Source organism: Thunnus thynnus, chromosome 7 (genome assembly GCF_963924715.1).
Source record: "Thunnus thynnus chromosome 7, fThuThy2.1, whole genome shotgun sequence".
NCBI classification, from domain to species: domain Eukaryota; kingdom Metazoa; phylum Chordata; class Actinopteri; order Scombriformes; family Scombridae; genus Thunnus; species Thunnus thynnus.
The window spans coordinates 24,876,640-24,902,000 of record NC_089523.1 but is presented as its reverse complement, the minus strand read 5'-3'; the positions used below and the strand labels follow the sequence as shown (position 1 = coordinate 24,902,000).

The following is a 25,361-nucleotide window of genomic DNA, read 5'->3' as shown; positions in this document are numbered from 1 at the left end:
GGTGACGGGTGACATTTCAACTTACCAGACACGACTAAAAGGGAAACAAAAACACAACAACAAAAACCCAAAGATGAATAAATAAATAATAAACAGCATGACATAAAGAGGAGAGATAAGGAAAATAACAATGTGATGTCCATGGGTACAAATATTCATGTTATTATTATTCAATGAATACAAGACATGTCATATTTCACCCTTGACTCAAACCCTAGGGACCACAAGATACACATAAAAATAATTACCACAAGTGATCAGGAATGCATTAAAAATGCACACACAGAGAAAATACTGAAGAACATCTGATTCAACATTCCTTCTTAGTCTTGGGACATGCTCAAGGACAGGAAACATGCTGGATTATATAAAACAAAATGACAAAGAAGGTACACAGACAACATCATGAAACACACAAGACAGATGTTTTGAGCTTAGCAACATCACGCTTTGTTTATTTTTTTTCCTCTCTTTCCAGGTGTTGTGTGAAGGTGAACATCTCTGTGCCCTTAATGAGGTTTAGAGCACCCTGAGGAGCAGCTAGATCACAGTCTCTCAAACACAGCCAGGCAATTGTAAGCCTGGTCCATAAAAATACAAGGTGAATGTTAACTGTCACTCTCTGGACATAAATCTCCCCCAGCCAATCACTCACCTTATCTAATCTGTCTGCTTCAACGGCTCCCACGGAAACATAAACGCTGTCAGTCAGAGTAATGGCCAACCCCTCCCTCCTCCCCCTACCTATCGCTGGCCTTTAAAATGCAGATAAGACTTGCATCAAATGCTCCCAGAAGAAGGCGCTCACTGCTGTGTGTGAGAGGCTCTAGATACACACGATCATGAGAACATACACACCCACAAATACACACACCACCTGAAACACCTACACACATCCATTCATGTGTGTCTAAGCCTTTAATTAGGTAACCCTACCTCTCCCATGCTGCTGTGATCACAGTTGTGGACCTGGAGGGAGAGGTTAGCCCTAAATCTGACCGGAATACTTTGTTGTGGGCTTTCTGCTAGCTTACAGCGCAGAGGGGAGCCTCTATCAATAAGCTGATCAGAGAGGTTGGGGGATATAGCACTGAGCATTGTGGCCTCCAGCCCAATAGGAGGCAGGCTATGTACCAAAGGCCACAGCAGAGATATTAATGGGGATCTGTGTATAGTTGCTGTTCAGTGGGCCTGACATCAACACCAGAGTAGAACTGCAAGCAGAGGATTTAGCATGATTAATAGTAGCTCCCACTGGGAGGTCCGTAGCGTGCTTTAAATGCTCTGTCTCGCTCTGAGACTTTGTATACTGTATATCAACTGAATTGTGGCCCTCACAACTTTGTGTGACAGCAAGCAATACACAATGAAGGTCTATTGGATGGTTAAGCCAAATCAAATGCAGAGATACAGAGATAGAGCAGCACAAAGCATCAGTTCTAAATGTGGCGCCCAACCGCGATTTGGTATTTATCATCACATGAACAGCACACAGACTGCTGACAAGAAAGTTCCTCTCATTCACTCTCTTTTGGCACCAGTTCCAAGTCTCCTTCCAGACCCTTTACATGGGTTATTAGCAACGCTGCTCTAGGGACTACCATTCCATTCAAGGCCTTTCTACACATAAATCACTGCTAACGGCAAACTTTAACTAGCTGAGAAAAAATAACACGTTGATTTTCTGAATCTTGTCCAACACTGTGTGAAGCTATGCATTTACATTCCTATGGTGGAAGTCCATCGGTAAGGTTTAATTAATAAAACACTATATAAGCATTATCTAACCACACCAGACCCACATCAAAATGCCTTTGTCTGATCCTTAAATCTTTAAAAATACATGTACGCACACCCTACTTAATAGCTAAAGAGGCCATCTCACTAATACACTCCCATGTGGCTCGGATTAATGATTTTACTGAGAAACTATAAATATAGCTGGTGACTTGGCCAATTATGTGCTTCTTCCATCAATCAATGAAATATTTTACTTGACATATTTATAAGTCCAGAGGAGGTGTACCAGACTGACAAACACACGTGTAAGACAATAATTCACTGATTAAGTTAGTAACAAGAGCGGAGCACATTGAAAGAAAAATAGCCCAGGGCGCCACTTCCACAATGTCTGCATTGTTCACTGACAATCTGACCATGGAGGGTGTGAAAATCCCCCTCTGTCCATACAGAGCTGGATTCTTCTAATACACCGTTCAGCGCTCGAAAGGGATTTAGTTTGAACAAAAATATCTTCAATACTGTGCGTCTTGCTATATTGTTAATATCACTTTCATATACTATATTGCAATGATAAGCAAATTGCATAATTGCACTGAAGGGAATGATTTATATATTTAACAATTTGAAAATTCTATTTTAATTCAATTAGTTTTATTGTACATTTACACATCAGAGCAGAATTGCAAGAAACTTGAGTTCAAAGAATATTTACATTAATTCCACTTAGGATATAAGAAATTACATTATGGTGTAGTTCTCCCTGCCAGTAGCTCACAACCTCTGAAGTGATTTTATTCAGCTGCTCAGTTGTTCTTATGCCGCAGCTCAGTAATCTTGCCATACTTTGACTCTTGATACAGAGCGACAGCACGGCCCACAAAACCCACAGACTAAACTGCTACCCCCCACATTAGCGGTGTCTTCACTACTACAGCGACATCTTACTACCTATACATCGCTTCTGCTACTTTGGCTCATTTAGACCTACAATTACTCGGCTTTTCTTTCCTTTCCTATGCCCGCATCTGTAATTAGAAGCATGTCATTTCCGGGCGTGGGACTGCGGCCTGCTTGTCTTTAATTAGCTGGACTACTCAGTGCCCACAGCCTCTCTGGCCTCCTCATGTCCTGGTCTGGATGAAGCTAAGGGATCTGAAGAGTAAATGGAAATGGCTCTAGAAAGGTTCAGGCATCAGTCTGATCTAACAGTGAAAGCAGTACAAGGATTCCTGTGATTTATGTTATGTTGTTATGCTTTTCACCTGATATTACACTTCAGCATTGGCATTTGTTCTTTAAATCTGCAGCACCACTCAAAAGTTTGGACACACCCTCTCATTCTAGTGAATGGGAAGATGTGTCCAAACTTTTGACTAGTTGTATGTCAAACATTTTTTTCTTTCTTGTACTTTAATCAATTTAAGCACTTTTCCTTCAGTTTTCATGCCTTTCTCACTCTTAAGAGCACGGGGAGCTGGGAGGCACAAGGCAAGAAAAGAGGGTCAGTGCCTGGCTTCTGCATGCAGGCAACAGGGAATTGGCCTGAGGTTAAGACATTTCATTTCCACTGAGGACAAGGGAGGATTTAACATTTCAAATATGATTCTAAGCCTGAAAAACAGTTTATTGAACCATCACATCAATGCTGTTCCTGTTCATTAACTAAGCTTTCATCAGGGTGAAGGGAAGAACGAAAAAAGGCAATAAGAGAAGTAGATATATTGATGGGTATATTGACAGGTGTGCCTAATCTCTCTCCTCAAACCAATCTAAAGATTGCTGTCTTGCGGAGAAAATCAAGAAATAATTGCAAAGGGTAGCCATGTGAAGATGAAATATCTGTGTTTGTGGGTGGGGGTTGGCAGAGGAATAGAATTGCCTTGTCTCTTTATATCTCTGCTGTGCTGACTGCTGGTAGTGACATTAATATGACTGACCTCACCACAGAAACCTCTTTTCCCCTCTATCGTCTTCACCACAATCGCCCCCAGCCCCAATTCCCAACCCGTTCTGCATCAGTGGTGAGCCGCCACCAAAGACCAACATACTCACTGTCCTTCCATCCAATCCCTATCTCCAATGCTCTGAGCCTCCTCCTCCTTCCCTCCCTTCTCCTCTCACCCGACTCCCAACATTCCCATTAGTTTGGCGTTAAATGGCCCCTGTGTTCCTCTGAATCTCAAGAGGCTTTTGGGGTGATCCCAGCCCCCATTCCCCTGAATGGTTCTCTTTCTGAATGTTCACACACTGTGACCGGCTGCTTTATATTCTCACTGTGTTAATAAGACGTCCAATGGAGAGGGCTACAAGAGACACACAGATATTCCATACGTTCACAAATAGTACTGTATGTCTTAAAACATGAAGGAAGACAGGCCTCCTGAGAAATGCCACTTGTATAGGGCAAATGAAATCGATTGTAGAGTTGAGCTCCCATGTGCACAACTCTACAGCTGTTATGGATTTTTGCGTTTCTTTTTATTAGAAATCAATCAGCTAATTGAGAGAGAATAGTTGAAAGTGATGACCGTGTAGTACTAAAGCTGGAGGCTATTATTGCAATGTGGCTGGGCTAAATTGCATTTGAATCAACTGCACAAAGACCCAAAATGGAAATGAATTTAGAGTAGCTGTCTGAGGGGCTATAAATGAAATATTTAACCAACTGAGCAGTGTGAAACTGAAGCCCGTAACTGTGTTCTGTCTTACCGTGGACGGTGAGGGTGGCCACTGCTTCCGCCTTGCCCACCATGTTCTCTGCCACGCAGGTGTAGGAGCCTACATCAGCTGGGGTCAGACGACGGATCTTCAGGGTGTGGTCCTCACGAATTTCATATCTGGATGAAAACAGGTATTCAGACACAAATATTGGTCAAGTTCACAAAAACTTTGTGTACACAGAGTCAGAGTAAAAACGCAACATGCGTCAGCTGACGATGTAGACAAAAGCGCGCAGTGAATCAAACAAAGAGAGGGAAAGGGTGAGGGAGGAGGGTATTGTGTGATGAAAGGCAACTAGTTGATGAGTCATACCTTCCTTTGGGCAGTTCTCCATCATCTTTCCTCCAGCGCACAGTGGGAACTGGGTCACCACGGGCCTCACACCTGAACTCTACACTTTGGTCCACCAACACCACCTGGCTGCTGGGGCGACGTACAAAGCTGGGACGCTCTGTAGAAAGACCCAACAAATAAACATCACAAAGCACAGAACGGTAGCGCAGGGTGAAATGTTTTGATTAAGTTAAAGTCATGAAATCTGTGGCTCTGATTTCCTCAATAAATCTTGGTTTTATTCTTTATAGTTTGAAATTAGATTTAAAGTTGGATAAAACCCATAGTGGAAAAGACCATCTTGGAGAGAAGCCTGGTTTAAATCATTTTGTTATTGGCCTCGTGATGTGTCTTGTTTTATGTGATATAATGTAATGAAAATAATGAGTAATAATGTGACATAATCTTATTTAGTTTGAGGCACAACATCACAAGAAAATGGTGTATGGTTGATGACACACATTTCATAAATCCAAAATATACTCTTGACTAGACAGTACACATAGAGTAAGTCACAAGACAGAACACAGGGCAGGAAACAGTTACTACTTTGTGGTAGAGTTAAGGCTTTAATTACGCGCGACAAGAAACTAAACTGATTGAAGACAGGACACCTTCTGTCATCTTGTTAACCCCATGACCCTTAAGTCCAGCCCCGACTCTCTGGTCACCAGTCCCAAAAGTCACCACAGCATGTCCAATGTTTATTTTTTATATTCACTAAACCTAAAGAAGCCATAGCTTTCTGTTGCTTTGAACACATTCTTTCAGACTTGGCCCCTAAATCTATCCAGGGGTGGCTTATAAATAAACAGAGTTTCTGGTTTATGATACTCTGACAAAAGCTAAGGGCTTGCGTCTTTTAAGCCCTGAGAGTGTTATTTTTCTGTATGTACAGTATAATTATTTATCTTGCCAAAGCCAGCTTTGTTGTTGTTCCTTATGATAGATTACAAGAGGTCTCTGAGGAGGAGAGGTAGAGGAAGTGAAAAAGCTAGCGATAAAATCAAGAGTCTGGACATGCTCTCTGCTTCGGACACAGAGGAATATAGAGATCAGAGGTCACTTGTGGTGAAATAGGGTGCAGCTGGTCAGAGGAGAGAAGCCGCTGGGGTCAGTGTAGGTTTCATAGTTAAGTGTGAGATTGGAGGTCATCTCACACTATCTGATAAAGGTCAGTGACACCATTTAGTTCTCTGGGAGACAGACAATCAAAGCTTAACATCTGGATTCTGTTTCTCACTGCAGACAAACAGAAAAAAAGCAGTGTGTGAATGTGGGCATGCGTGTTTTTGGGTTGTATGTGGGCTGAGAATAAAGTGGACAGCAGATATAGACACTCTAACAGAGAGAAAAACAGGTTCATTACCAAGCACTGTAAGTTCAGCTATTTCACTTTCCCGTTCTCCAACCATGTTTGTGCCGACGCACACGTACTTCCCAGCATCGCTCTTCCGCGCATTTGTGATCATCAGCTTCCCTCCACGAATCTGAGGAATAGAAGAGGAGGTGAGAGGCTAAACATGGAGAGGAAAAACAGCAATATTCAAGTCTGTGACGCTTGAGGCTGTGTTTGACACAGAGAAAACAGAAAACAGCATAGGCCAAACATTACAAAACATTTCCTGATTACACTCAAGAATGCCTGTGAGCATTTACTTACCAAAAGGTCATTACAACACCATGATAAAATGTATTCACAAACACGTAATAGCTTGGTGCAGAGGAGTTCTTTTTATTGGGCTTTGCTCTGAGACCAACTGGACTACTCTGTCTAGTGGTTTTGTGTTCTTCCCACTCAGCTTCCACTTGAAGTCTAAATCACTATCAGTCAGCCTGTTCCTCCTCAAAGTAATCTGAGCCAAAAAACACTTTCCCAATCCAACACAACCGCAGGTCCCTGAGGGAACACCTGAGGCAGTGCAGGACTGCGAGCACTTTTCCAGTTGCTTCAAAGGGCTTCTGGGCAGTTTCGTCTATTATTGTAGGGAATGTTTTAAAGAATAGGTTTCTTGGAATGTTTTCTGTGTGTGAATACAACTACAGGTGAGACCAAGTGAACATACATTCATGAAGAACACACACACCCAGCAGTGAATGTGTGTTTGTCCAGGTGAATGTCATGTCTGTTATTTCCCAGGGCTTTGATTACAGGCCAGAGGAGGTGCTTTGTTCTCAGGCAGTCAGAAAGGCAGCACAGGCCCCAAGACAGGCCCCTCAGCCCTTCTCTCAGCTGACAACCATGCCAGTCAACAGAGAGACAGACAATAGCATGGTGCACCAATGATCTCTGTGTCTTGATAGGGCTTAAGGTTTAAAATGCACACATCAGCCTGCAAGACCAGGACCACCACCTGCAAGCATGTCATCGATACCCTCATTAGAGAACCACTGACAGGGAGCTTGACACAGAAAAAATCAGCTTTCTCCATGACTGCAATGTCAAACTCAAGCTCTCCTACATGTGTGTTGACTTGCATGCTATTATATGTCTCTCTCCAACACTTAACATACCAGAAGAAAGACAACAAAGAGTTTTCATCCCTTGCACGAAGAACAAACTTAAAACTGTGTGTATATACTGAAAAATGGATTTTAGTCCATTCATAGAGCAGCCAGTCTGAGTCTACGATTTCTTGAAGGACAACTTTGCAACCGGACACATTCTTCTAGGTTCTGAGGCATTCCTCAGCCCTTCACCCCTGTTTAATATTCATGGTAAAACAGGAGGCAGAGAGACTTGAAGAGGCTGTGGAAGGCTGGCTTATTTAGGGCACCCCGTGATGCTGGAGGGGTTTGAAGTATCATTATGTTACTGTTTGTTTGAGGAAAGGCTTAACAGCTAAAACACTGTGACACTCACAAAGGCCCAAGGTCAGGGCAGACCATACAGCAGAGAAAGGGGGGGGGGGGGTGTACTGTTGGTTCCACAGGGCTTTGACATGAGGATCCACTTAAGGCTCTGTCTACTCTATCCATATTCTTACCACCATGTGTCTGTGGCAGTTTCCCATTCTCAGAAGGCATATTTGGAGTGCCAGAGCAGCAGGGACTCTGAGAGTTGGCTAAAATAAATGAATGCAGCAGCGGTCCTCTTTTTCTCTGCATGCATATCCTCTCCACACAACACAGCGCAGCACACAGGCGGCTGAAAGCCCCAACAATCTGACCATTATCCCTGCATTACTGGGAGATGGCTCTATCCTGTTGCCTTTTGTCTCATGTCATTTGGCAGTGCTGATAATGCAAAAGCCCCCATTCAGCATGAACTCTGTTTGTATTCACACAGCAGTTCATTTTCCAGGCTGATAATTAGCCACAACTAGTACACAAAAGAAGGAGAACAATGTGCAGCATTTTGGACATTTATGATGCCGCAGACAGACTTTTGCTCTTAGCAGACAATGGTCTAGGTTTAAATACTGGAATTTTTCCTTTTTCTGTTTATTTATCCTTCCCTCATTGTTCCTGAAAGACCTGTTTGACTAAGTTGAGAGGAATGCAGACAGCTGCTGCTAGTAGCACAGCAGCATTACAGGGTAATAGTCCTACTTCACTTTTTATGGCTTGGTGGGAAACTTTTCACAACCACCCCACATGAAGTCATGAATATATGTGAGATGGTACACAGCACATCACTGGTGTTTACACATAGCTGACTAGAATAGATAGGAAAACAGAGAGGGTTCTCTCTGATGTGTCTTCCTTATCTGAAGTTCATTCCTCTTTATGTAGAAACCACCAAAGTAAAGTGCAGTACAGAGAGAGAAAATCCCCATTGCAGGTGGTTAGGTACCTCGCTCTGATTACCAGTGATCACCAAGGAGACTGCACGTTCCAGCATGTTGCATGGTGGGAGGAATGGACTGAACCAAACAACAAAGCAGGCAGGATGAGAAGCCCTTTGACGAGCTCAGCTGTTCATCACATTATAAAGATTCCACCCACTGCTTCCCTCTACAGTCCCATATTCACTCAGACCACATTTGCTATACTGTAAACATACACTGGGCATCGCATCATGATTGTCCTTTTTGCAATACAACTTGATCTGTTAACATGGGCCACAGGACATCGCCCAGACTCCCATCTGTCACCACAGTTGATTACATATACTTCGATGGTCATAGATGACGTCTAGAACTACTTTAAAAGTGGTCATTTGGGAACACTCAGTCTGTGAGATTTTGTGCTTGACAGGAAGTTTACAGTGAGCAACACCAGCTGGTCCACACGGTGTTGTTAAATCTACCAGACCCTGTTTTCAGTTCCACAGAAGGCCCAACACTGCTTCAGGCTACAAGGACACAACTTTGAGTCATTTAGCCTGTGTTACAGCAGCAGTGCAGAAAATCACATATACAGCAGTGAGAATAAGCCCTCACTTCCACCATGCACATGCAGGGGGTAGGATGGATGTTATTGCAGAAATGATTTATAAACAACAGAAATAGCGTGTGAGTGTTGTATTCAGTGGGGCTAAAATATAATTATGGGAAAGGCCATGTGCATGAGAGCCGTGCATAACACTGAGTTGAAACAGGGCTGCTTTGTCCTCAAAGCACCTCTTCTTTAACACTCTACAGTTAGCAGCATGAGATAGTTTAACATTAGGTGATAGCCAAAACTGAAAAGGTAAACGATAAAACTGATTAATGCATTTTTTCTTCATACAGGAACAATTCTCTAATACAAATTATCTTCAGTGTCAGCTCAGGAAAAAATGGGATGTTGCATTTTGCCCAAAATATTATTTACAGTGGAACAGCAAGCACAAATATGTGGTCAGATGTGCAGACATACATTATAAATGCATGAATCAAATGATTAAATAACACACGACAGATAGTAAATTCCTTCAAGACCACAAGAGTTCACTATGTGGCATAGAAGTTTTCGTGCTTATCAGTGACTATTGATTAAACTCAGGGACAGATATGATGTGATTCTCTTTAAACTAGATTATGCGCTTGTTTCTTTCAATTATGCTGCTCAGCAGCCAGACACAGACTCTTAATCTTCTGCCTGTGCAGCTTAGGAAAAAAAAAAACAGAGAGAAAGAATACTTGCACTGTTTAGGAGTTTGAATTGCGATCAGAGCTCAATGTGCCCAACCTCAACAGACAAAACTATGTTTTGTCATGTACGACCCTCCGCTGAAGACAGCCAATAGTGATAAATCACTGTTTTGACTTACCCAGTAATGAAAAAGTATTGAGCACAAGTAGTCCAGGCTGGATTTCAGCACTATGCTGAAGGCATACAGAGTGGAACATCTTTATTAGTACCTTGTATTTATTGTCTGGGGCAGATTTGATTTTCCACGACTTTACTGTGAAGTTAGCTATCGTCAGCACTTGGGGGCCAAACTATTCGATTACTTAATAACTGCACAATGTGGAACCAGAACCTTAAAACTCCACCAGTCGGATTGTGAAAATGAGATCCAGACACAGTGCTAACTACTTCCTTCTCACTATCTGCCTGTGTTAGCAGAGTGCTGAGTCAGAGCCTTCACATCCCTGAAGCACACATCCAATCATTACAAATTAAACACAACACAAGTGTCTTCCTGTTTAAGGACAGAGAGTTGTGTTTGGTTGAAACAGTTTGAACTGGGATTATTAAAGACAGGCCTTCGGTACGACTGACTGATACTGCAGTGCTAGCTGTGCTGCTATTTTAATTAAAGCCGAACAATTGGTGGTGTTTTGGTTGTAAATCAAATGTAGAGTGTTGTTTGGATTCTGCAGGTGCTACTGCTGCTGAGCACAACTTTCTCTTCTTTGATTCCAGTCAGCTCGTTTCTGCTTCCTGATCTATGCATTTCTTAGTTGATTTCATCAGCATGCTATCCCCAATCAATGCACTGCTGCTGACCAGTGGAGCAAGACTGATTTTATACCTCAGTCATTAAAGGTTGTAGCCACCAAAATGGGTCGTTTTGGGTTTAGTAATTGCTATATGTGAATGATGAGCCAAACAAATCAATGTTTCAACAAACACTGAAGTGGTGGTAATGGTTTGACCTGCATCACTGGGTCAATCTATCTTACACATTTAAACACATCGTCCTTATATACAAAGCAGTCTTCACACATCAATATATTTGACTATGTGTCAGCAATAACAATGTTAAAGTCAATCTGCTTACAGTGATTCTTTCATCTCGGTCATCAATGTTTACGCCATCTTTTTTCCATGATATGGTGGGTTCAGGATGCCCACGTGGAGGTTGACATTCCAGGACTGCTGGCTCTCCAGCTGCCACAATCACATCTGCAGGGTTCTGTCTGAAATCATCACGAAGAACTGCAGAAGACAGAAAGAGAAAAAAAAACATAATTTAAACAAGATGACAACATGTTATTCTTCAGGAAACATACAGCAAAGGAATAGTTAAAGAGGCGGATTATTACGTTGTTTTTAAAAAAAGCATAACACTTAAATTTGTTGCTACATTTACAAAGTCGGAGTCAGCTAGTAAAACAGCAGTTAAGTGTTTTGACACACATAATTAGTTCTGCACAAATGACAAAATGTTGGGCACACATCACTATTGATTCACTGCTTCTAGCCTGCCATGAAAACTAATCCCATCAAAATGTCTTTACAGTATACAGTATTGACTAAATAAAGTAAAAGCTTGTACAGCTGCTATTTTTAATGGCCTGCTTTCTCCCATATAACCTTACTGTCAATATGTTTTACAACAGCGATGATGAACACATATCAGCGCCAATCATCATCTCTAACAGCAATGACCTTCGTTTTTGTTAACTGAACCACGCGAACCTTCATATAACCATGTACATACACACACACATAGTACACACTGATCATCGGCTCTCCATCATCACGTTTTCATCTCTCCCTGACACTCCATATTTACATCCCCTGCACTCATACACCCATGCTATCTTGACATAGATGAAAATCTACATTAGATCTAATCTACCTTTACTGCTTTGCTAAGTACTTCGGTAGGATGTGATTCTTATTTGCACTGATTTCTCTGCTGGAAGTGCTGTAAAAAAAGATGACACAGCGATGGATTTTCATTATTCCCACACAAGAGGTCCACAGCTTCTCATTCCTAGGTCTAATTTGTTGATACAAATTTGATAGTGAATAGATGTGAAGGTTTGCAGAGATTAACTGAGCATTTCTTATTTTCATTCGGGAATGCTGGATGCAAAATTACAAAACCTGCCTCACCTAAAATCATTAGTCTTTGCCTGCCGGCCTTATCAGAGTATCATTACCACCTGGTAGTTGCAACAAGCAGATCAATGCATATCTATTTTCTGAAGGGCAGAGTAACAGCATATCTTTGCTCTCTGTATCTCCGGTGTTAAAGATAAACTGGAGGTTTATTGAGAGCGGAGAAAGTAGTGAAAAAGCAACAAGCTCTCCACTGCAGACGGTATGCCAGTAATCATTTTCCCAGCTCCAGCGCATGTACATATAAAAACATATGAAAGCAGTGCTTGTAAATTTTAGTCTGAAATTCAGGCTGCACACAAAGTATGCAGGGTCAACACAGTGTGTATGTGCATTGTTATCCCTTTGGATGCATGGAAAAGTAATGTTATTTTCTCTGTGTTTTGGGGATAAACGGAGCTTTGGCCTCCAATTGTCTCACGCTCCTCAGCTTGCTCTAAAGTCACCTCAGTCACAGATCAAAGTCAGCCTCACCCCAGGACCCCTCACCTACTGACAGCCAACAAATTCCTGACTAAACCCTTTAAGCACTTAATTGGTCATTCCGAGCCCAGATATTGCTCTCTGCTTCTTGCAGCGTGGAGTGGGAATCACATTCAACAGTAGGAACCAGGTTTTAGAGGAAGATGGGTGGTAATAGCTTCCCCAGTCCTGCACTGCATAATCATACCTACAATTCCCTGCATACAGCTGAAACACTATAGCTTCAATTCTTAAGCATGGGAACTGTATAAATCTGAAACAAAGCAAAGTGATCCATCAAATATTCTGTGACTCGTACGCTGTTGAAAAAGGCAGAAATGTGCACATTAGTGTACACAGATGAATAACCATTATGCTAGTGACCCCCTAAATGTCCTGCGCTCACACTGATCCAACTCAAACTCAGCAGTGCAGCTGTGTGGTGTGTGAGGTAATTTGCTGTAGTTAAAAGCAGATACAGTCATCCTGGAATGCAAATGTAAACGCTAAACATCCGATCCATTAGAGCACCAGCTCCAATGAAAAAGAAAAAAACACTGTGTATTTGTATCAGCGAGGTCAACCTGCTCTGAGGAGCATTACTGTAAAAGGCAGCCTTGAGTATCAAGGTGAGCCAAACACCTGAGACACTACAGACAGCCTTAGCTTTCTTTCTTTTTTTCTTCAGTCAGCGTTAAAAAAGTGTAAAGATACTGCATCAACAACTGGTGACAACATTCTATCAATCAAGACAATGCATACTTAAGAGATTAAAAGAAAAAAGAGTGTGGGAGAGAATGCATGTTCTTTCCTGCACAGCTAATGCAGAGCCTGTAATAAACGTTTGGGTGAGTGAGCACAGTAACTTTAACTGTGACATTAAGTGCACCTCGTCTCCTCTCAGTGGGTCTCTACCTCCCCTGCTGGCCTCACCGTAACTCTTTCGGCTAACATGCAGATGCATCTGTCTCTCTGGAAAATAAAGGGGGATGTGTGGGGAGGAAATGAGGAAAAAAAAAGGGATGCTGTATTGACTAGTTGGAGGCCCGAGGGAGAGCTGGCATCATCCACTGTTTACACCAACAGCGCTGTGACCTCCACCCCTTCTGAACAGCATTCACCCCCTACCTCGCTGCTCTCTCTCCTCCTCCAAACCAACACCTCTTTGTTATAAACACAGCTGAGTGCAGCGCAGCAGACAGCCCCGAACATCTGCGTAGCGGAAAACAAAATCCTCTGGGATGGAGGCAGAGAGAACAAGAGGGAGACAGAGGCAGCCAGACAGTCTGTCAGACAGACAGACAGACAGATGAAACCCATATCTGGATGGGGTGCAAAGCCCCAACTTTTCTGCCAGAAGCCCTGCCAGATCCAGAGCTGTGGTGGAATCGGTTGCCTCTGGCCCTACTGGTTTAAATAAGGCATCCACAGTCCCTCCTTCCTGTATACATACTGCATAAGGCTCTGCATGCCTCCCTCTCTAACTGTTCCTGTTCTGGGACCCAGATTTAGGTGAAAAAATGGGATAGAGTGGCTCTCATGCTGTGTGCTGTCCTAAAGAGAGTGTGTATGTGGTGTGGTCTGTGTCTGTCTTTGGGATAATGAGCCTACTCTACCATTCTGTCTCTCTAGTGAGTCTGCAGCTGTCCCCTAGCAGATAATATTTCCTGCACTATTAACAGGGAGGCCAAACTCAATGTGTGTGTGTGTGTGTATGAGTGCGCATTTGTGTATGTACTGAGAGATTTTCAGTTTGTGGCTTAATATGTGGAAATGGGTCAGAGTCACAGGTCCCAGCATAGAGACACCTCTTTGTCTGTCCTGGATTTGCTCAAATATGCTGATGATGGGATGAAACAGAGTGAATATCCATACCTGGACAGATATCAATATGCTCTATCAAGGTAAAGGGATGCATTCTGCATTGCATTTCCTCTTTTAGCTTTTCAGTGGACTAAGAACAAAACGCATCCTATCTCATCTGGCTGCCATATCACGCTGCTTGTCAACCATATCTATCAATGCAGAGGTTTAGTCTGCAGTGGCAAACATCTGTTAAGCCCAGTCTAACCACACTCTACTGTACTGTATGATAAATCGCTCCCCAGGTCCACAGTAGCAAATTGGAGCTATGCTGAGGCTAACACAATTAGCTACCATCATTTCTTATATTCAAACCCCTCCTTTAAAGGTCAGCTGAGATGGCTGCTCTCAGCTCTGAAAACTCCCAGGTTCATCACCCCCACAAACTATCCACCCACACAGTTATACACAGGCACAGGCACACCAGGCAAAGGCACAGGCACAGGCACACACAGACACACACACATGAACGCACTCTTTTCCAGAGGAAATTGAAAACAGATGTTTAAATGTCAAATTAAAATGAGATTCCCGTGCTACCCCTCCAACATTAATGAAAATGAAGACTTAATGCCACACACCAGTCTGGGTGGGAAGATCAGATGAGCTTTGTTCTGAGGAAATTAAACCAAGTACAACAAGCTTCCCCACAAATCTTTGGAAGGATACAAAAACAGGCCCACCGGGGAATTAAAGATTTATCAGAAGGCACCCGGAGTCAATCCTGCAGAGACACAGAGCACAGCATGGGTCTCGCCTTTGGCTTTGGATTTTTCCTTGAAACAGAATGGACACAGCTAGCCCCAGGGAGTGCAGAGGAAGCAGAATGAATGATAGCAGCAAGGAAAAGAGACTATACATGAGTGAGGAAAGAGAACAGTAGATGAAAGGGGGGGAAAGACAGAAACTGTTCCATAAAGGGGAAGAAAATATGACTTTCTTCCATTCTGTCTGTCTCTCCCACGAAGTTCTGCTTCTTTTAAACTGAACAAATCTACTCTGTTTGCTTCACAAGCTCCCACAATATTATGCTATCACTGCTCAAACATCATCAAATATTACCTGCAGATTTAAGGTGGACACAGCAACAAACACTGAGAAAATATCAAATGGCTAACCATTCTCAGATGTTCTTGATTACATGTCTGCTTAAAGGACCAGTGTGTAAGATTTAGTAGCATCTAGCGGAACAGACTTGGCAGAAATGGAATATAATATTCATAAGTATGTTTCAATTAGTATATATTCACATAAAAATAAGAATCACTGTGTTTTCATTACCTTAGAATGAGCCCTTTATATCTATATAGGGAGCGGGTCCTCTTCCATGGAGGCCGCCATGTTGCGCCGCCATGTTTTTACAGTAGCCCAGAACAGACAAACCAAACACTGGCTCTAGAGAGGGCCTTTCGCGCCTTTTCGTGAGTTTCGCAGCCCGCCTAGGTTCTCCTACTCACTTGGAAGAGGAGGGTGAGTGGAGGTGTATTCATTTGGTTGCAATCTGCAACCTCACCGCTAGATGCCGCTAAATCTTACACACTGGTCCTTTAAGGGCTTGACTGCAGTAGAATTTCAGCTTCTTACCCATCCATTTTTTTTATCCTATGCTTATATTATTGGATATTTACTGTAAGGGCTTCTGCATGATGCAATAACAAGATGAGTTAATGTCTCAATAACAGCAAAATACAAAAATCCAAAAAAAAAGGTAAAAGCATGGATGTTTCAATATTTCACATGTAAAAAAAAACACATTCACAACAGCTGAATTGTATTGAAATATACCATATTCTAGGCAAATGACAGGCAAATGGGGCTTACAATAGCTGAGGTGCCCTCTAGTCCATTCCTACTTACTATACAACAGAATTCCTCTTCCCCTTCATGAGTATTGTTTATGCCATAAGCAAAAATCTTCCTTATTCACAATGCAGCTATGTTGTGTGGTAAGCCCTTACATATTGATGCTCCTCACCTTGCCTCCAGCTCTGTCCTGTGGGACAAACACCTCTCATTCTCTCCTTCTATGTATCTCTTGCTTTGTCTCTAAAATTCTCTCTACCCTCTCAGCATTTGACCCCCTTATCTTACCTCTCTCTCAGCTTGAACACAGCTTACATCAAAGAGAGGCTCATAGTGATGGTGTGTTAACCCATGCCACTCTATTGCAAAGGCTGCTGCAGGTGGATAATTTGCCAGCGGCATGTGTGTGTGTGTGTGCGTGTGTGTGTGTTTGCACTGTATAAATCTGTAGTTTTGCTGGTGGGTGTGAAGATATAATAGGACTCCTACTGTACTCAGGAGATCACTGCTTCCCTCCTCTCCCTCCTCCTTCTCATTCCCTTGTTCCCCCCTGACCCCACCACCAGGGAGATGAGATTGGACACGGCAGACTCCCCTCTCTTTCTCAATCTGGCTTTCGTTCCTTGACTCTGAGCTCATGCCCTCTTGCCCACCCTGAAGACACTCTATCCTATCCTGCAGCACGCAACCTGCAATGAGCATGCTCATAATACTGTCTGGGATGGGTGATTATATATATAAACTTCACAGCTATGTACACATACACAAGTACCGAGATAAAACTGACAAGTAGGGAAGCTGTAAATAAAAGTGCAATAAACTCATCATACATTTTCCTGCATATGTTGTTCTTTTAGAATTTAATTTATAGATTTCACATTTATTTCCAAATGCTACTATATTGATAAATCATTTACAAAACAATAGCAGCTCCCTAGACAACTGTGACATTCAATATAAGGTCACATCTGTAGAGTCACATTGGTTAAAAACCCATGACAGCCTAAGTGCCTGGTCGACCACAAGACACCTTGTGGACACCCGTAAATATGTCAACGATAGCAGACAGACTATTAACCAACTGGTCTTTAGGGTTTGCACCTGCACACCCTGAATGCCTTGAGGTCATCCTCAAGATGTGATTTCATGTCACAGAACGGAGACAGGATGCCTTGATTAACTCCTATAAACATTCAGAGACGGCACAATAAACTATGTGAGTCCATTTATAAATAAACAAAGTATATGCAGAACCGATAAATGATATAAAAATTGGACTACGTGCAGACACACACACACACAATGTTTGAAAATAATTTGAAGACATCTTGACAGTTGGAAATCAGATGAGACCATGACGCTGCATTTTGATCAGCATCCAGAGAATGAGCAGCACACATGCTACTAACTGTAGAGATACAGATGTAAACGATGCCATGTAGGGAAATGAGTCAGACTGGCCCTGCTGATGTAGTGTGGATTGAAGCAGGCATAAAAGCTAGAGGGGGTAAAGGCATTTACACTGTACTGTGCCAGGTGATTACAGTCTATACCTGGCACTGGCAGCCTACGCAGATGGCTTTGTGGACCTTTCAGTGGCACAGCACAGGGCTTTTCTGCACTCACCGTGGCCCAGTAAGGCTGCAGAAAGCTGAATGCAAAGAGTTCAATCTTCATTCTTTATGTTACACACTTCAACAAAACACATGCAGTCCTTGTGTATCAGAATCCAACAGCAATTATGTCTGTACATAAAGAAACACAAACATATGTGGACACACAGACACACACACATTCACCACATAAAGGAAACCCTGCCCCACAGACGTACAGACAGAGAGGCCATTGAGTGCCTGTGTTTGTTTAAATGGTCATAAGTCTTCTCGCTGGGCTTGGAGAGAGAGATGGCGTTTGGCGAACACAGCGAAAGGCACAGAGGGCAATGGGGAGGTAGGTTTATGTGAGTAACTGAGTGAGTGAGTGACTTGGCACCTCATAGTTCAATAAACAGTGCTGGTTTGATTGGAGTGCTGGGTGAGCAGCAGTTGGACTAAAATAAAGAGTGTTTCGAGTGCTGGGGCTGCACAAGCTGGAATGTTGGAGAAAAATCACGGCTCAAAAACGACTCTCCCTCCATCCAAAAAAATTTTAAAAAAGGGAAAAATACAAATCCTATAAAAACCTGATAGGAACACCCACCACCACCACAATGCAAACTGTGTAATAAACATCTGTATGGGATTATCACATTTAAATTTAATGTTTGAAAAACATAGAGGGGCTATTTGTGGGGTTTCAGCTCCCGACAAATCGGCTCCTACACCCACCCTATCTGCATATGAAAGTGATTTCAGGGCTGTTTTGATTCTGAAGGAGAACACGTTACCTGTTGTGGAAACACAGCATCAAGTTTGGTTACTCAGACATGTATAGTTTTCTCATTATGGGCTGGCCAATCTAAATAACATATTCCGTGTACACAGCATAGAACTGATGCCAGTGGAATCCAATCTGTTTCCATTTTCAACCTCTTTTTTAAGAGTTTCACAATGTAGTAAAATAATAATGAGGGAGATAAAGGTGGGAGAAGCAGGTAAATAAACATATTTTACAAGTAGAGAATTGCCTTCGTTTGCATCACTCTTGCAACAAAAAATGACTTAATGACATAGCTGTGGCAACACTGCAGTTGTCAACACTAAACTGCCAGTGCTTAAAGAAGCATGTTTATGATATGTCCTCGTTTGGCAAGCCAGGTTGCACCGGTGCTTTCAGGTACAAAGGTACCAAGTGAGTAAAGCATGTCTTCCGTGTTGTAAGCCTTGTCTATAGGTGGAGCTCTGGTGCCTATTCCCTGAGGACAAGGAGGAACTGAAAACCTCAGTAACCTAGCTCTCACCACTCACTGTATAGCCTCAAGCTAAAAGCTCTCTGCAGAGGTACAAAAGAGTAGATGTAACACTATAGTGCATACAAACATGTACACCTGTACAGTTTGCTATCTCATTCTCTGTCTCTTTCTGCCTCTCACACACAACACACACAGATGCAGTGGGTCTCTCTGTGGACTGTGGCGAGGGAACAAACTGCTTCCAGCATGCACATAGGTTCATGAAACATGCACAGTATAGACACAATGCCACATGGCAGTGGCATTCAGCAACATCTTGAAGGCAGGAGAATAATTATTTCATCAAGGCAATGTGCAGCTAGTATTTTGCATGTGAGAAATTGCCATTCTATTTATATATATATAAAAAAAATACTACACTATGTAGCCAAAATGTGAATGCGAGTATGTCCTGAACACTATGTGTCTCCATGGTTATAAATATGTGTTGGTAAGCTGTTAAATAACTTCATGATTTACATGCCTCACTGGAAGTGTTTCCTAATTAAAGTATCTGTGGACACAACTTGGACCGACTCTCTACCAAATAAATAGTTCCTATGAAAACTGCTGACAGTGTGGTCTGTGGATTATCCAGGGTAATGGGACCTTGATCCAGTAAGGAGATGTTGCTGTAGATTTTATTAAAAAAAAATTGAATTTTCCATTGCTGTGAGCGCCACCAACAAATTTCATTCACCAAAGTCTGGCAAATAAACCCAAAACCAACAGCATATAGTACTAGAGATAAGTGAGAAAATATTTTTTTTGTCATTTTGGGGAACCAATCCTTAAAGTATTCTTCCTTTTTCCCCCCGCTATTTTTCACTGATATTCTCTCTTCTGTGTCTGTATTCGGCTTTACTAAACTATGGCAGTCTGTCTGAGGCTTCACAGTGTAATAGGATTTTACACAACACAGAATTGGTGAGCATATGCAGATCGCACATTTGTCACCACAGAATGTTCATTACAGTAAATCCCTTTACCTCCAGAAAAGCAAGCGTAAACACGCCAAGAGCCATGGAATATCTTTATCCACTTGTGCCTAAATCCCGCTACGTGTTTTACACAGCTCTGTTCACATTGTGTCCGTGATGTTTGCTGACAATATCTCACTGTGAGCTGCCCTCCTGTCTGTGTGGCCCCACCAGCTAAGCATCTCCCAGCATCTGCAAAGATGAGGGTCTTATTAAAACAATCTTCCCAATTAACATTCCTGGCCCCTGGAGCCCCATTGCCCTCCTCTAGACCTTACCCCTCCTCAGCCCTACGACAAAGAAGCTGTGTAGGAACCTAACCGGCCACGGGACCCTTCAATATGACTGGGATAAGAGGGGGATGTGAGGCAACTTGTTTTTCTTCCTGGGAAACCAAAATCTGTGTGGTTGACTGTTTTTACATGTGTGTTTGTGTGTTCATCTGTGTAGCGCATGTGAGAGAGAAAAAGAGAATGAGGGAGAGAGAAGGAAGATACAGGGATGGATAAATGAGTTAGTGCACCAGTCAGCGCAGTACAGTCATCACAAATGCTTCTAATTTGATGTGACATGCAATGATGTGGGCTCATTTGCAGAGGGTGGATTTCTCATGATCCTGGGCAGGAAGGGGTACTGTAAGAGGAGCCTGTCAGCTAGCTAACTCACACCATCAGAGAAATTACATCTATAAACACAGCATGCTTTCCTGCAGAGTGCCATTTGACCCGCCGCTTACCCTTGTCTGCGCATTTCGGAGCACAATTATCTGCTCCAGATCTTTTCACTTCTCTATTAGCCTGAGATCTCAGGACTAGATAACAGGACACTCCCAGTATTTCGCTCATCTTCCCAAAACAAAGACATACTACTGACAAACAGCAGAGACTGATACAATGTTATTCTACAGCGGTGCTGTGCAAACAGGACCAGGGTAGAGGGAATTAAATCCTGGTGTGGGGCTAGAGGAGAGATCGTTTACAATGAATGAGGGTCTGGATATCATATTCATATCAGTGATAATAGATATCACAAACATAATAAAGCTCCTGCTTGCCCCTCTGCTCAGCTAGACCTTCCAGTGGTTAATGTACAACAACTTCCACTGTCAGAGCGCAGTATGGCAGAGTCCAGTATGTTTGTGTGAACACTCATGTATAGGCAGGCAGGTGTGTTTGCTTGTGTTTTAGTTCTCCCTACTATGCTGCCACTCTGTTTGGGATACGCCTTATTAATGCATGCTTAATGAGATCCAGTGGACATGCGGTGCGCGGATGTTCTCTATGTAACATATGTCAAACAAACTAATTCAAAGCAGAAAAGTCAGAAGGCTTCCTTTCATCTTAAATTGGTGTAATGGAAATCTCAGCCTAATACACTTAGTTTCCAATGAAAGTCTAATTTGATAGAGGTTTAGGAAACAGTAGGAGTGAGTGATTGTTGTGGAGAACAGTGTGTCTTGGTTGGGACAGGACCATAAACTAGGATTACATCAGCGGCTGTTGCGGAGGTGACTGGGGAAGAGTAATATGATAGCGGCTGTGTGGAGGGAAACAGGCAGGCAGAGAGGAAAATGGGGAGGGAAAAAACACAAGGGGATCCAATGTAATGTTACAGCAGATCCCTCAGCCTTTCGTCATGGCCACTTTCATTTCCACCATGCTGATCCCTCTCCAATCACTTTACCAGGCACTGGGGAGACAGGGAGAGATGGAAGGAAGCAGGAAGAGTGACAAAGAGAAGAGGAGGTTGTAGAGGTTAAGTCAAAGTGTGGAGGTGGGGGGTCCCCCAGAGATAGAGGGCACAGGAATGTTAAAGAGGGTTAGACAAAGCAAATAAGGGTACTGGGATCCAAACATGTGCTGCAGCTCCAGAGGGGCACATCTTTCTCTGATCAGTTGGCGTCCCCATTTCAATGGTTTCCACATGGACCCTAAACTTTCCCAGATGGACCCAGAGAAGATGAAAAGATGCCCATATCCCTATCTAAGAGGGGATCTGTTACAGTGGGAAAAGATACCGAAAGGAACGGAGTGAGGGAATGTTGTCAGAGATAGTGTGCCAGAAAGAAATAGAGAGTTGAAATTTCATCTTTAGCACTTGCCTACCACGTGAGTGTGTACTCCTACATGTGATCATTGCCAAAAGCTTTGGTGCTATAGCTTTTCACTGCACTTGTCAAGTTGTCCAACATACAATATCAAGCATGGCTGATGCCAAGGAGAAAGTTTTGTAAGTGTGCCAGAAATTATCCTGATCCCTGTGAAATTGACACTGTGTAAGGTTTCAAGAGTAATGTTAAGCCCCGGATTTTCCATCTTTACATTTTCATTAGACGGGCCACAGACAAAAGAAAAGTGCCTTCGTAGTTTTTCTCTTTTGTTTTATGGGATACTTTGCTACTGTTAACATGGCTGAAACATCCTGGTGAGCTGATTTATGATCCTTCTCCCCAGGGTACAAAGCCAAGCCCAGCAACGGGGGAAATTTAAGGCTACTGCACCAACTCTACTCACAGAGGCCTCTAAAATATCTACTAGATTTATAGAAGTGGTAGAGAAATCTTTTGCTCCTATGACGTACTATGTGCCTTTTGTGTAGACTCCTCAAATTCAAACTTGGCAGCCTGGGACTAACCTTTCATAGAGAGGAGTGTCTGTCTTAACATATTTTAACTATGATTTTGGTTTCCCAACTGTCGATTTGGCCCATCCACTCAAAAAGTCTGTCTTCTTTGTCTTTAAACCCTCTTGCACAGTTGCAAACACTTTCATGAAGCTCATCTTTCAAAAGCCCCAGGAGAAAACTTCCCTAATTTTTTTTTTAATCCAATCCTCATGTCAAGAAAATTCTGTCTGATGGAAAACAACTAACTCATAATTAAAATCATGTCTGTTAAAGCACTGTTTATAATAGTATTGCAATGTTAACATGTTTGTAGACTGTAACAATGAGTTATGAATTTGCAGGTGACACTGTCAGTTAAGACTTTGATGGTGATGATGATGACATGTAATAAGATGTTTTCAAAATTTGCAACATAACATTGAAAAATTGCTAACAGATGATGGACAACTGCTGGCTTTACTGGGTGACATTAAAAGAGAATATTAAAAACTGGTCTCATATCTTTTTAATCCCATTCCCAACAAGTAATGCAGTTGGTGATGGGTCTTCAAAACATCGACATTTGAAAAATTAATATCTGAACACCTAATCACATTGAAGAAGCTTCCTCTGGCAGTTAATCCTCTTGGGAGGAAGAAAAGCCCTGGCAAGGATGGTATGAAACCTATCAAATGTACAATATAATGAACTTATTAAAGATCAGCCGTTGGCATGTTTCAATTTTCTTTTAATAAGGGCAATTTATCCTCCTGGTTTTACTTTTTACTTTATTTTCTCCTTTTCATTTCTTTGTTGCCCCATCTGCTCCGTAAGATTGTCTGTAAGCACTGTTGGAATGTTATTTCTATTCTGATGAAAGTTAATTCTTTTATATTTTCATGCAAAAAATAAAGCTTTATCTCTTTGCCTCTCCACTTCTTCTGTGCTGTTTTGCTGAGCAGGTGTCTACGGGGACAACTACGGGAAACAGCAACCTCTACTTCACCCCCTCATAAAAAAAATCCAACTCAACACGGATGCCATTCTCAACATCCAAAGGCATGTGGTCAGACCAAAGCCCTTGTGCATCATAGACAGATTGCATCGTAGATTTGCTGAAAGGAAAGGAGAGCCCATCTGGAGCAGAGGAGGGGCAAGGAGCGAGGGGGAGAGGAAATTTAAGAAATGGAGGAGAAAGAACTGGCCGGATGATTTGAAGGACAAGGGAATGCAAGGCAAGAAGACAGAGAAGTATTGGGGGGGTGGGCAAAGATGTTGGAGTCTTCCTGCCAAAGGGGCATGCAGGGATGCATGAGAGATCTGGACTGCTCAAGCACCGACTTGAGTGTGCTGCACAAATCAGGCTAAAAAAAAAACACAAGGCAAGGTAAAATAAGAGCTCATGTGAAGGACTGTTTAAAGAGAAAGAACCTGTGTCATCACTCAATTAGAACTGAAATATAATTTAATTTAATAAGAACCTCAGTATGATGACGGATAGAACTTGGCTATCGGATACTTGGCTGAGACAGTGGTGTGAGTTAGCGTCCAGGTTACACACCCAGGTTTGAGGGAGTGACGGGTTCAGTGTATGTTTGAGGTCAGTGCCTGTGTGTACACACACAGCAGTGTGTTAAGAGCTGCTGGGTTGTGTGGTCAGTGGTACATCTCATTAGCACCTGCTGACCTAACCGGTTCACCGCACTCACGGAGCAGCAGAGCTGGGGCGTAAAACAAGCAAGCGTGAAAGCAAATACGAAACACTCTTCTGTGCCAGCAAACAAAGTGTCCCCTGGCAGAAAGAGAGAGAGAGAGAAAGAGTATGAGCCCCCACGACCATCATCCTCTCTCTCTCTCTCGGTATCTCTTCAACAAACTCATCAGCACAGAGAAGTCAGGACTCAGCGAACAGATAAACTCTCCCTCCATTTTTCCAAGCTGTCCTGAGATAAGACATGCCTAACGTGCCTCACATGGGGAGACTGTTTGCCACAAAATGCTGCCATTCCCTCCCCTCTGCCTGTGCAAATCATCAAATAAATCCATGTTTAGTTTCTGCCAGGCTCAAATATGCCAACAAAGCTGTGATAAGGGAGCTTGCAGCTAAAAAGCTACATTGTGCACAACAAAGAGGAAAAAGCAAATCAGGGCGAGGATGTGATGGGGCTTGTTGCCCTCTGGAGCAGAGGAGATGGGGGTGTTCAGTTTGTTGTAGAGAAGAACAAAATAAAACAGAGCAGTTCACGTAATGCGGGCAAGACCTGTCTTGGAGCAAAGGCCATATGGGTGACATCAATAATATGTGCCTCTTTCATTTATATTGAAGTCTGTTCTCCGTTCCTCTCTGCTAATTGCAAGGACTGGACATATCCCAGCATGCCATGGGTATACTCTCCATTCAAAGTCTAATGCTGGGATCAAACTACACAATAAACTAGTGATTACGGTTTGGCATGACAGGCGTGAGCCATGAAAATGAACATTTGGGGTAACAAATATTTGTTTTATCCCATGTATGGATGCAAATCACATCCCAAAGGACGTGCTGAAATGGACTCCTCCAGGAAAAAGAAAACATGGAAGACCAAAAATGACCTGGTGTAGAACAGTGATGGATGAGCTAACCAATATGAATTTAATGTTGGGGGGGGGGGGGGGGGGGGGGGGGGCGCAACATGTTGCCAAGGAGAGGGAATGATGGAGGGAGCTCATTGTGGCCTTATGTCCTACAGAAGACG

The 25,361-nt window shown here is 42.7% G+C and overlaps 1 protein-coding gene and 1 long non-coding RNA gene across 4 annotated transcripts in view; one reads left to right on the top strand and one right to left on the bottom strand.

The window, feature by feature from the left end:
* Positions 1 to 5,045, top strand: part of LOC137186311 (uncharacterized) — a 30,612-nt gene extending 25,567 nt beyond the window's left edge. For both annotated transcript variants that reach the window (XR_010928998.1, XR_010929000.1), the window contains exons 3-5: positions 479 to 601; positions 4,512 to 4,594; positions 4,791 to 5,045. This is a non-coding gene — a long non-coding RNA (uncharacterized lncRNA). The remainder of the gene's footprint in view (positions 1 to 478; positions 602 to 4,511; positions 4,595 to 4,790) is intronic.
* Positions 1 to 25,361, bottom strand: part of robo1 (roundabout, axon guidance receptor, homolog 1 (Drosophila)) — a 127,987-nt gene that overhangs the window by 31,437 nt on the left and 71,189 nt on the right. For both annotated transcript variants that reach the window (XM_067595132.1, XM_067595133.1), the window contains exons 3-6: positions 10,952 to 11,109; positions 6,167 to 6,287; positions 4,777 to 4,915; positions 4,453 to 4,580 (exon numbers count right to left, since the gene is read on the bottom strand). In XM_067595132.1, coding sequence (XP_067451233.1) covers positions 4,453 to 4,580; positions 4,777 to 4,915; positions 6,167 to 6,287; positions 10,952 to 11,109 — 546 coding nt within the window. The remainder of the gene's footprint in view (positions 1 to 4,452; positions 4,581 to 4,776; positions 4,916 to 6,166; positions 6,288 to 10,951; positions 11,110 to 25,361) is intronic.